A 12,622-nucleotide genomic window follows, 5' to 3' on the forward strand; every position below is an offset into this window, starting at 1 on the left:
TGGTCATGAGGAAGGAGGAGGGGGCCATGAATAAGAGATCTTATAGGTCCAAGGGAAAGCCAGTGATCATTCCAAAAATATATAGAATCACCATCCCCACTACCCACTACATTTGAGAGTTTTGGAAAGTAAATCACGGCTGCTAACTAAAACTTTTCATGAGTGTGAGTCCTCTTTAGTTATACTAGTGATGGGCCTGCATATGGATAATGTTGTAAGCTCCTATGTGAGAATGTTTTATAAAAGAGTAAGACTTAGATACAGTATTTAGATGATGTTCCTTATGTTCCTCTTTTAAAATTTTGCCATGTGACTTTTTTCTCATGAATAGAAATATATATTTTTAGTTAACTAACCACATGGCAAAATCTTAAGAGGGGAACCTAAGAAACAGCACCTAAGGTACTGTACATAAGTTTTGTCCTTTATAAAATATTAAAAATATTTTCAAGTAACTAACATCAAGTAATGTTGTGAATTTTTTTTTTTTTTTTTTTTTTTTTTTAGTCTCAATGCTGCGAACTTGTGATAACATAAAATTGGTTTTTTTTTTTTTTTTTTATTAATGATGTAATACAAAATTAAGGAGATAAAGAATTTAGATATAGAGTAATTGTCATATAAATTAGAAATTAGTTATTATGTGATATAATAAATTTTTTCTTTTTAAAAGGAATGTAGTATAATAAGTTGATTGTTTGTTTAATCATAATTTTTGTTTCTTTAATAAATTGGAGTTAGCAAATTTTTTAAAAAAAAATCATATTAATGTTTTATATATATAAATATATATATATATATATATATATATATTGATTAGTAGCGAGGACTGAGGAAGTTATCATTTGGGAAATGACAAAGTTTTAAATATATACCTAATTAAAAGCCGCCAAGCTTGCTGATTAATGAGGAAAGCCTCAATGATTAATGGGTGCGTTTTTGAGTTTCAGTGTCACTCCATAAATAAGATATTTGAGCTTTGTCAACCTTTTCACATATGAAAGAAGGGAGAATTGTGGCTGGCATGTGGTAGTATGTGATAGGGGCGGGGACAACTTTAATGAGGGATAATATGCCTGCCGTAGACAACAAACTAGATTGTGATGTGGGATGTGGAAGCTGATGCAGGATGCGGAAGCAACAAAAAACAGAACATGTCTACTTCTATAAAATAAAAAACAACCACCATGTACCTTTGACATGATAGTCACTTTTCAAGTATAAACTTGTGAAGTATAAGGAGTAAGAGATAGGATTCAAGTTTCCAGAAAAGAATTTCACAAACATATACATTACGATTAGAATTTCTATTTTGTATATAAAAAAGGAAAATAGGAAACAAATGGTTTAGAATCCAGGCAGTCAAGTACGAATATTTTCCATGATGTGCAATCAACTAACAATCGTTATAATCTCTTCCCCTTCGATGTAGGAGTTTTGTTTTAGTTAGTGAAAGGATACTCCCTATTTATTAATTAAGGTTACTACTTTGATGTTCCTCAAAAAAAAAAAAAAAAGGTTACTACTTTGATACTATCTAAGCCATGATGAGAACGTGAATATCTACATTTCCGGAAAAAAAGGATCGGGCTTACTAGGCATATAATCCTTGAGGTGATTCTCAGGAAAAATAAAAAATAAAAATCCTTTACTAGTATAACTTTTTTTTCCCTCTAAAGAATCTTGAGTTATGTGCAGCTAATTGTTTGGGATTCTGAAAGAATTCATAGGATTTCTAAAAGATTATCCGCAACAAACTACTATTTAGTGATTAGTAAAACTATGGCCAAAAAAAATAAGAAAAGTAATGCTAGAGACAAACTTTTTTATAAAAAATTTTATGAACTGTTAATGTGGTGTGTAGTTATTGGTAAATGAAAAAGTGATATTAGTAGTGAACTTAAATGAAAACTAATAAAAAATTGCACTCAACAACAATTTGTAAAAACATTGTAAAATAGTTTGTGCATGTAGTATTACTTAAAAAAAGTAAATAAACTCTTATACTATGAACTATGAAGTCTAGGATAATAGCAATTCTAGAGTATAAATTTGTCAAACGGTAATAAATGGTTTAAAAAATCCTATCTTATTTGGGATGTTAATCATAATTATTGTTAGACATTACACAAATTTGCCGGTCACAGAATCATGATCTGTTAGAAAACGTATCTCCATTCTCCAGAAATCAATGCAGAAAAATCAGTATAAGTTACATTGAACTTATCCAAATATGGATAGAAACAAGTGATGATATCATTTATAACGCTGATTATTTCTTGCTCCCAAAGAAAATAGCAACCTTATAAAAAGCCCGTGTGCCCTCATAAACTATAAGGATTTGTTATCAAAAAAGAAGAAGAAAGAGTTGAGAGAAGAAGAAGATGACGATCTCAGAAACGAGTCCATCATCTACCATCGTGTCATTTGGCGAGATGCTCATTGATTTTGTGCCTGACATAGCTGGAGTTTCCCTGGCCGAGTCTACTGGTTTCCTCAAAGCACCCGGGGGGGCTCCTGCCAATGTTGCTTGTGCCATAACTAAGCTTGGTGGTAGCTCTGCCTTTATTGGCAAGGTTCTCCCCATATCTTCTTCTTGTTTTGTTACTATTATTTCTTGATTTTTATAAACTATACATATAATATAATATGCTAGTAGTTAATTATAATAAACATGTAAATATAAGATCTTTTTCTTTTTCTTTTTCTTTTTTAATTTAATCTTAATGTATATATATTTTATATGTGAGGATGATGTTTAATTTTGTCTACTTAAGTTTGGAGATGACGAGTTTGGGCACATGCTAGTGGATATCTTGAAGAAGAACGAGGTGAACACAGATGGGGTGTGTTTTGATGAACATGCACGAACTGCATTGGCCTTTGTAACATTGAAGAAGAATGGGGAGAGGGAGTTCATGTTTTATAGAAACCCCAGTGCAGACATGCTGCTAAAAGAGTCGGAGTTAAATTTGGGTCTCATCAAGCAGGCCAAGATATTCCATTACGGATCCATAAGCCTGATATCTGAGCCATGCAAGTCTGCTCACCTGGCAGCCATGAAAGCTGCTAAGGAAGCCGGCATTTTGCTTTCATATGATCCCAACGTCCGCTTACCTCTCTGGCCTTCTCCTCAGGCTGCTAGAGATGGAATCAAGAGCATCTGGAATCAAGCTGATTTCATCAAGGTATTCTATGTTTTCTATTCCATTAGAGTGCCTTTTTTTTTTCCACATTAATTGCAATAATGCAATTATATTGTTTTTGTATTAAATCAGCTAAGTTAAATGAATACAACCCATTGGCATTTAATCATTCTCAAATTGACTAGGGTTGATTGTTTTCTTATCGAATTAGGGAGGTCAAACCTATATACTATTCTTTGGTGCATTAATATATTAAGTTCCCAAACATTTAATTACATTAAATTTAAAGTAATACTATCTGTGGTCAATGCAGCCATGTGTACCAAAGTTTTGCTCTTGAATTAGATATATCCCACGGATAATTTGTCAGATAGGATAAAAAAGTAATAGTAGACCGTCTTAACGATGCATCGAATAGTACGTAGTAGCTTTATATTCAATTAGGTTTAATGGTAAGTTGTTCAATAGGATAGGATTAGGATTTGATACCTGGACTTGCAAGGATGCATCAGATAGTAACATTAAAATTATCTTCTAATAAATAAATCCATCAATATATAGTTGTTTTATTTCACTTATTTTAGGTGATAAAATAATTCCGTGTCTGTAATTGGTGGTATAGGTGAGTGATGATGAGGTTCAATTCCTCACACAAGAAGATCCTGACAAGGAAGATAATGTTCTGACCCTATGGCATGATAACCTCAAGCTGCTTGTTGTCACTGATGGAGAGAAGGGATGTAGATACTTCACCAAGGTATTATTATTATTTATTTATTCTTTCTTGTTTCTAGAAACAGTGCCTTCACACTTTTAGAAGGAAATATACATATTTATATATATATCTTACATTTATGAAAAGGGGGTTACTCTTACACCATTGATTTGTACCTTAAAGAAGCTCCCTCCCTCTTTATTCTCATATCCATAAGATATTCACGTCCTGTTAATCTATTGTATTTCAAATTGATCCAGTTATCTTTTCGTCTAAACATATAATGTATGAATACAGAGTTTTAAAGGAAAGGTGAGTGGGTTCTCGGTGAAAACTGTTGACACAACTGGTGCTGGGGATGCTTTTGTTGGTGCACTTCTGGTTTCTATCGCCAAAGATACTAACATATTTCGTGTAATCATTCTTTATCCCTTAACTTTAACTTTAGTAGGTTTCATTATTTTTCATTTCAGCATTAGTTCTAACTTAATTTTGTTACTTCTGCATAGGATGAAGCAAAACTTAGAGAGGCTTTGACATTTGCAAATGCATGTGGAGCAATTTGTACAACAAAGAAGGGAGCAATTCCAGCTCTTCCATCCACCTCCAATGCTCATGAGCTCATGTCTAAGGCTAAATAGGCCGAAAACATTTCCTTTATCATTCGCCTTCGAATAATTCTGGTTTGTCTAAGGATGGATAATAAGTTTTTTTTTTTTTTTTTTAATTTTAGGAAAATCTCTCTCTCTCTCTCTCTCTGTATATTGAAATAAATTACCATCACCATTTTAATATCTACTTATATTATTAATGATATGTTATTAAGTATTTGAATCCAATCATTTCAAAAGAAGTGGATAATTATCCATATAACTCTAGAGAGAATCATTTTAGAAAGATTTTCGATGTCTATTCCGTCACACTGCCGCTTGGTGTTGGGTCAATTTACATGTTTGTGCGAGTGGCTATGCCTTTCATATGTTATCATCGTTGCCAATGATCTTGTATTCATGTGATCGAAAATCTTTCGTGAATCTATCAAATATCAATGACCTTGTAAGTAATAGTTTTGGTATGATCATACCGAAAGTAGATGTTTGGTGCCAATAACATGAATACTGTGGATGCATGTTAAGGGCTTTGATACGCAGGGGATAATGAACTCATGTAATCATGGGCTTAACTCAGGGTCAAGTGCTGAGAATCCTCACAACTTAGGCACGAAGACCCCTTACGAAGGGCGTGCCTCTTTTTCTTTTCTTTTTTCTTTTTTTTTTTTTTTCTGTCTAAGTGCCATTTTTATTACTTATTTTAATAAAACCCCTTTTTGGAGGAGGATGAATTGTTGTGTGGAGGACTATTTTAGAATGATATATAATTGGAGGACATGCGTGACTAATGTTTAATAGGTTTAGCAAAAAAAAAAAAAAAAAAGGGTTTAATAGGTAATGTTTAACAACAATACCTTCAAAGAACTTCCATTAAGACTCAAACATGTTTCTCAATTGTAGCAATCAAGTCCAATAAAAATCCACATCCTAACGAAATGGAATGTTAGAGCACTCCGTTAAAGCATTAGACAAGTTGTGGTGGTGTTCATGTCAGGTAAGATAAACAGAAAACTATCATAAATTAATGGGGTAATTACACATAACCCATTTGTGGTTATGGCGAAAATCACTTTGCCTACCCATGATTTGAAAAATATCACTTAACCCACTTGTGATATGTTTCTATCAATCTTCGTAACCCACCTTAAGCCCAGCTGTTACAAAAACACCTCTTAACCCCAAAACACAACATAACGCGAATCAAAACACCCAAAACTTAGAAACTTTTCGAGAGAGAGACCTGTGGTGAGATCAACATGCTCTTCATGGTTTTTATATCTCTTTTTCAACCTGTCCCAACCCAGTGGTTTCATCTTGTCACGGTGGTTCTGGCTCTCGATAAGTGGTTACAAATTTTCTCGCCATTAATGGGTTGTGGCTCTCCATTTGGTGGTTTTGTGTCACCATTTGTGGGTTTTGTTGGTTTTTGCATTTGAGTTTGCTTTATTTTTTTTGCAGAAATCATGGTGGCCAGTGTTTATTGGTGGATTTGGTTATGGGTTCACAATAGAGAGAAAAGAAAGATAGAGGTTTTGGGTTTTAGAGAATTTGGTTATAGGTTCACAATCTCAATCTCACCACAGCCATATCAAACACCTGGCTTTTCTAAATTCTTCTCCAAATCGTCCTTGTATGTTGGTAAGCTTCTCTTCTTCTTCTTCTTTTTTCTTTTCTTTTCTTTTTTGAGGTTTAACACATACCCATTATTCAATTTTCTCTCTTTGTTTGGTTTCCAAGAAAATAAAAGGGAAAAAATAATGGGTATTGTAGTTTGTGCTATTTGAGCTTTATATTGCTGTGTAAAGGTTGAAACTTTTGATTTGTTTTCAATTGGGAAGGAGAAAGAAATTCTGGGTTTTGTGATTTATGTTGTTGAGGTTCTTGTAAAGATGAGAGACTTACTGAAAGTTGAGCCAAATGGGTGTTTAAGACTAAGATTGAAGAGTTTGATTTCTTTTATAGTTATATGGTTGCTGTGAAAATTTGAGAGAACTTGGGACTGGGAAAAAAAAAATAAAAAAAAAAATAATTATGGGTATGTTCTTCATGTTCAAAATTTATGTGAATTGAGAGAGAGACCAATACCATTTTTTAATCTTGTTTCTCTTGCATTTTTGTGCTATTTTTTTTGTTTTGGGATGAGAGAGATATAAAATTTGAGCAAAAATATCTCTTTACCCTTAATTTTAACAGAGGTGGGTTATGAAAAACAAACAAAACATATCACTAGTGGGTTAAGTGATACTTTTCAAACCACAGATAGACAAAATAATTTTCGCCCAAGCCACAAGTAGGTTTAGTATAATTACCCTAAATTAATCTCACGTAGTTAAATTGAGGGTATTGATTAAAGATAATTGAAGTTCAAATTTATTGTCCTGTCACTTCGAGTTGTGTGAGCTTTAGTGCAAAATGGAATGGTGTGTGTGAGGCCTCTCTATTTCACACAACCGCGCACACAATTTGAACTCGGATCGTGACTTCATGAAAGATAGAATATGTATTTACCCCTAATTTTAGTTGAGGTGGGTTATGGAAAACAAACGAAACATATTACAGGTGAGTTAAGTGATACTTTTCAAACCACGGGTAGACAAAATGATTTTCACCCAAACCACAAGTAAATTTAGTGTAATTACCTTAAATTAATCTCATGTAGTTAAATTGAGGGTATTGATTAAAGATAATTGAAGTTCAAATTTAGTGTCCCGTCACTTCGGCCTGTGTGAGCTTTAGTGCAAAATGGAATAGTGTGTAAGGCCTCTCAATTTCACACAACTGCGCACACAATTTGAACTCAAATGGTGACTTCATGAAAGATAGAATGTGTAATAAACACCACTCATCTAAGAATTGTTTGTATTGGACTGGAGCGCTAATATAAGGACTTGTTTTATTGATTACTTATTAGAAGTATAGGGTACTTAATTAAAACATTTAATTCTTTGACTGCTAAAATTTGATTTTACCGACTTCTGGTCTTATTTCACATCTGGTAAGAAATCCCCAATAAAGAAGTTTGATGTCTTCCTGCCTGTTCTCCATCCCATGCAACAAAACACACCATGAATTTCCTTCTGTTCATCCCGTATTGGCAACCAGATTTACTGACTACACAGACAAGACCCCTGGAAAAGTTATAAAGCTAATTTGACAGCGCGTCTAAAAGACATCAAAAAAATAGAACAACCTGAAAAGATGATGCAGAAAAATAATCTGTTCAAACTAAACCCCTTCCTCAAATGCAACAATTTTATACAGTCTGCTGTGTACATCAGCAAAGCTACATTTTCTTTTATCTTTTTTCCCTATAATTCATTGCAAATGAACCAGAAGCTATGCTGTTTTACAAGGGGATAATTACACCAAACTATGAATGTCATTTACAATTAAAAAAATAACAAAATGAAATTTGCACATCCTAACAACAATTATGGTTATAATAATGTTACATGCTCATGGCTCTTGATGAAAGCTCTGATTCACCCTCCTGCAACTCTCCCTCGTTGGACATAAATGAGGGTGATTATTACCCTAATTGTAACGATCTTTGTCTTGATGGGAGAGTTTAAAACCTATGATGGTCTTTATTGAATGTGTTGAACGGTTACTCATCTTTCTTTGATGACCCACTAATGATGCAATTATCGTCCATTAAGATGGACGACCTTAATGGTTTTTATGGACTCATCAGTTGCCCCCCATTCCCAAGTCTGATTTTGCTTTATGCTGGTCAGGCTTAGGGAATGTTCTTGACTTGTTTAGATTTGGACTTCTTTATCTTCAATTACTTTCTTTTCCAAGAATGGTAGTATTTTTGTGACGACTTCTTAGTATCTGCCTTTTGAAGATCTTTTTGGATGTTCGAGGGACCATTGCTTGATCTTGAAAGTGAGCTAATTTCTTTAGATGGCCATTTTTTATCACTGTTGAAGAGCAAGCTAATTTCTTTGGACGACCATTTTTTATCACTTCAATGCTTCTTCTTTCATTCATTCTCTGGTTGTCACGTTTGATATTCTTGATTTGTGTGTGACTTGCGTTTGTGTGAGAATCCTTGTCTGCTTACACTCATGTAAGGGTATTTAGTCACTTAGCCACTTTGGTGACATACATCTAGTTACGAAGTTTTGTCATTTAACTTCATCAGCGATTTACATCGATCTAGCGAAATCTTGTCCTTTTTTTTTTTGGTGACTTACATCCATTTAAGGAATCTTGTCACTTAGGCTTCGTCAGTGATTTATATCCATCCGGGCGGAATCTTATCACTTAGCCTTTTTTTTTTTTACTAAAATCCATTTAAGAAATTTTGTCACTTAGGCTTCGTCAGTGATTTACATTTGTCTCGGCGGAATTTTATTACTTAGCCATTTTGGTGACTTAAGGAATCTTGTCACTTAGGCTTCATTAGTGATTTACATCCATCTTGGCAAAATCTTATCACTTAGCCATTTTTTGGTGACTTACATCCATTTAAGGAATCTTGTCACTTGGGCTTCGTTAGTGATTTACATCCGTCTTGGCGGAATCTTATCACTTAGCCATTTTTTGGTGACTTACATCCATTTAAGGAATCTTGTCACTTGTTGCTGGAAAGATTCCTCGATGCTCTTAAGGCCATGTTGAAATCTACATTAAGTAGCACATGCACTTGCCAAGACTTGGTTAAACAAGAATTTTAGAACAATTCATATATGAATAATAAGTTACCTATAGCCTAGGTGGACCGTTTTCTTATTTCCTTGTAATCCTAGAGTTTTACCTCTTTTGTAATCTGTCTAGTAATGCATATATTTTTGCATGAAACCTTACTAGGTGTAAATTTTTATAGAAGAATATAAAAGAGACAAAGATAAATGTATTACCTTAAATGACGATATTATTTTGTCACATACCCGAGCTTTTTATTGCTGGGATCTTCTTGACACAATTTTTCCTTTTGGGATGACGAGCTCTTCTCTTTTCAAGAATTTTTTTTAAGCCCGACATGATACTTCATGTCAAAGGCCTAGATTTCTTTTGCTTCAATTTTTTTTTTTGAAGGCGTAAAAACTAGGCATCGTTTTTGCCTCCATTCAAACATGAAAAGTACAATTCTCGTTTTTTGACAACTAGAGAAATGGTCTATTGCGATTGGAACCTTCTTTTTTTTTTTGGCGTGCTTTAATGACTATGGTCATTGCCGTTGGTAATAACAATATTCTCTTCTTTCTTCTTTAATTGTATGCTTAAGTCACTTCAATAGTGCTAGCTGCATGACAATGTACAACTGTGCAATTGCATGCTATATAAGACGAAATGCATTCTATATGAATCATAGAGAAGTATAAAAATTGAAGCTATTTGACTATATGCTTCTTTAAACTGGTATTTGTTAGGTGCTTGCACCGTATATGATTTTTAAAGCAATTTAAGAAGATTTTGGCGAGTTGATGGAGATAGCGGAAATTTATTGAGACTTAAATTCATGAGCATATTGTGAACACAATCATCTAGCATTTTAAGTTTAGGAAACTTAAAAGAACTTCTCAGATTCATGACAATGAAACATATGCTACTAATAATATAGTCATATTGATTGTGATAGTTGTAACAATTTTACAGCAATATTTTCAGCATGTTCTACATACACATTTGTAATAATCATGGAAGCTATATTTGTTTGGCTTAATGAAATAATCTCTCGCATGGATAATTAAAAAGAAAGAAAGAAATGAGTTACCTCAATAGAAGACCTTAAATCTCAATACTATTTTGACACGTACATCGATTCTTTTTACTATTGAAGTCTCCTTGACGAGTTCTCCTCCTTTAGATCTTTTTTGTTAAGCTTGACATGATATTTCATGCTGAAGGCTAAATCTCTCTTGCTTCATTCATTTGAAGGGATGAGAACTAGGCCACATTGTGGTAATTTGTCGAGGTTGCTCCAAGGCTATATTTCATTTCTCAAAGGATGAAGGTCATCTTGAGTTCTTTTATCATTGTTGTCCTTGGTATTTGAAGACGACCAAAGGGTTTGCCCCTGTTCAAACATGAAGGCTGCAGTCGTTTGTTTGATGATAACCAAAGGAATGATCTATCATGGTTTGAACCCGTATATTTCTTTCTTGCGGCTTAATCTTAGCTTTAATTGTGTACTCAAATGAGTCACCTCAATAATGCTTGCTGCATTTTGTTAGGAATGACAATATCCAAATAGGCAAATTGCATGTTGAACTATAATAGATATTTTTTGATGAAGTGAACTAAACGTGAATCATAGAGAAGTATACTATGATATATGAATACAAAAGCTACTGACTATATGCTTCTTTAAAGTGTCGAGGGACAAAACTTTGATCTTCTTCTTGGCAGGCTCTCTTAAGAGTTCTCATTCTTAATCCTATGAGCTTAAAGAATATATGTATAGTAGCTAGTCTAGTTGTTGTACTATAATGTGCTCTTACTGCACAAAGTGTTAGATTTAGAGCTATATTGTCAAGCATAAATAATATTAACCACAAATGTTTGAATTATTTACTTATTTTTAAGGACGGTATATGTTGATGTGTCTATGACATAGTCTTTAGCACAATATCCCTTCAAGTGACTATGGAACACAAATATGTATGTGTGTATAAAACAAAGGAAGCGTAATTTAGTTCATATTGAGCACTAAAATAATGGCTCAATTTATGAAATCATGATGCATAAACATATAGATATCACTAAAGTTTTCATGAAACCATATGGTGGGATGTATAAATGGAACAATTTAAATTCTCCATTCTCAAAGTCAAAGTAACATGTAATTACACATGGAAAAGTTTGAATAGTAAACTTTGTTGTTCTATGGTGGAACATGTCAAGATATAAAATTTCATATCTTAGTAACGATGATGGAATTTATTTCAAGAAGAAATGTACTGATACTAAATAATATCTTTATGTATACTGGCATAAATTCTAATGATTTTTGAATTATGAAATTTTAGAAACTTGCATTCCTTGAATAATGGATCCTTTGACCCAAAAATAATGCCATTATCATATTTTTTAAACCATGTTATATTTAATGATATTGACCACTTTGGAAGTAAAAACATATAAGGTTTTATACATTTTATTGACTGCTCTAAGGAGCGTTTATAAAATAATTTCTATTGGGAAACTAACTGTAGAAAGTAAAAACATAAAGAGTATTCACTAACTTTTTTATCCAGAAATTCTTTACTTCAAAAATTGAAATTGAATAACTTCGGGTTTAATACCTAAAGCAGCTTTTTTTTTTTTTTTTTTGACAGGCAATAAGATTCCAACACACCTTTTTAGTGCTTAGAATTATGACACACTATAATTTTATTAAGATAATAAATTTCGGTTTTACTTTTTTCAAATGCAGAAAGTTAAGATTTATTATCTTTGGCAAAGCAATAATCCTTGGCTTCCATCTTTCCTATCTTAGCAAGATGTATTAGGAAAGAAAAGTAGTGATATAAAAAGCCATAATGCTTGAATATCAACTAGGACATTATCAAAATATCAATTAAAGACACAAGTGGTCTGTTACAATATTAGGAAAGGTAATAAAACCCTTTCTAATGGCCATAAATTGGATTCAAGATCATAATACTTTGCCGGTATTTGGCCATGAATATTTTTTATTCCTCTTTCTTTTACTATATATTTATAGTGTGTTTCGTGTATAGGCTGTAGATTCTTAAACTTCATAGTTGTACAAATATTTAAACCCTCTTTTGGATAAGTATATTTCTTGTGATTTCCGTAACTATTTGAAACAAGTTATATGGGATTAAAACTATTCTTGTGAAATCATTCACTATTTTTAGCGCAACAACCATTATGGTAAGTTTCTAAAAGAATTTGAATTGTTATATATGTATCTATTATCTCTATAGTTGACCTCTTTAATAGGTGCTATGCTTAATTTGAGCCATTCCTTTTTAAGCAAATTTTCTAGAAGACTTACCTAAAATTAAGTTATGCAATACCAAATTGTAAATACACGATTTGATTGCTATAATGTAATTGTTTCCGAGAAAAGTTTATGCCTTATTTAGAGTCACCTAAACAGTAAGACTTTAAGGTCTTAGGCAATACGTAATTCTACCAAGTAAAAATATTACTATAAGGAGAATCAAGCC

The 12,622-nt window shown here is 32.8% G+C and overlaps 1 protein-coding gene across 1 annotated transcript; it reads left to right on the forward strand.

Moving 5' to 3' along the window:
* The first annotated feature begins 2,317 nt into the window (after positions 1–2,317).
* On the forward strand, positions 2,318–4,587 carry LOC112016325 (probable fructokinase-5). The gene is made up of 5 exons (XM_065761044.1): positions 2,318–2,576; positions 2,778–3,188; positions 3,769–3,903; positions 4,159–4,275; positions 4,371–4,587. The coding sequence occupies exons 1-5, from the start codon at positions 2,385–2,387 to the stop codon at positions 4,500–4,502; spliced, it is 987 nt and encodes a 328-aa protein (XP_065617116.1). The 5' UTR covers positions 2,318–2,384; the 3' UTR covers positions 4,503–4,587.
* Positions 4,588–12,622: the final 8,035 nt, after the last annotated feature.

This window comes from Quercus suber, unplaced genomic scaffold, assembly GCF_002906115.3.
Source record: "Quercus suber isolate HL8 unplaced genomic scaffold, Cork oak 2.0 scaffold_393, whole genome shotgun sequence".
NCBI classification, from domain to species: domain Eukaryota; kingdom Viridiplantae; phylum Streptophyta; class Magnoliopsida; order Fagales; family Fagaceae; genus Quercus; species Quercus suber.

Excerpts from the sequence above, each read along its gene's own strand:
- LOC112016325 (XM_065761044.1), top strand. The coding sequence starts at position 2,385 with ATGACGATCTCAGAAACGAGTCCATCATCTACCATCGTGTCATTTGGC. Across the intron at positions 2,577-2,777 it reads GCTCTGCCTTTATTGGCAAG|TTTGGAGATGACGAGTTTGG; the intron begins GTTCTCCCCATA and ends TGTCTACTTAAG. Across the intron at positions 4,276-4,370 it reads AAGATACTAACATATTTCGT|GATGAAGCAAAACTTAGAGA; the intron begins GTAATCATTCTT and ends ACTTCTGCATAG.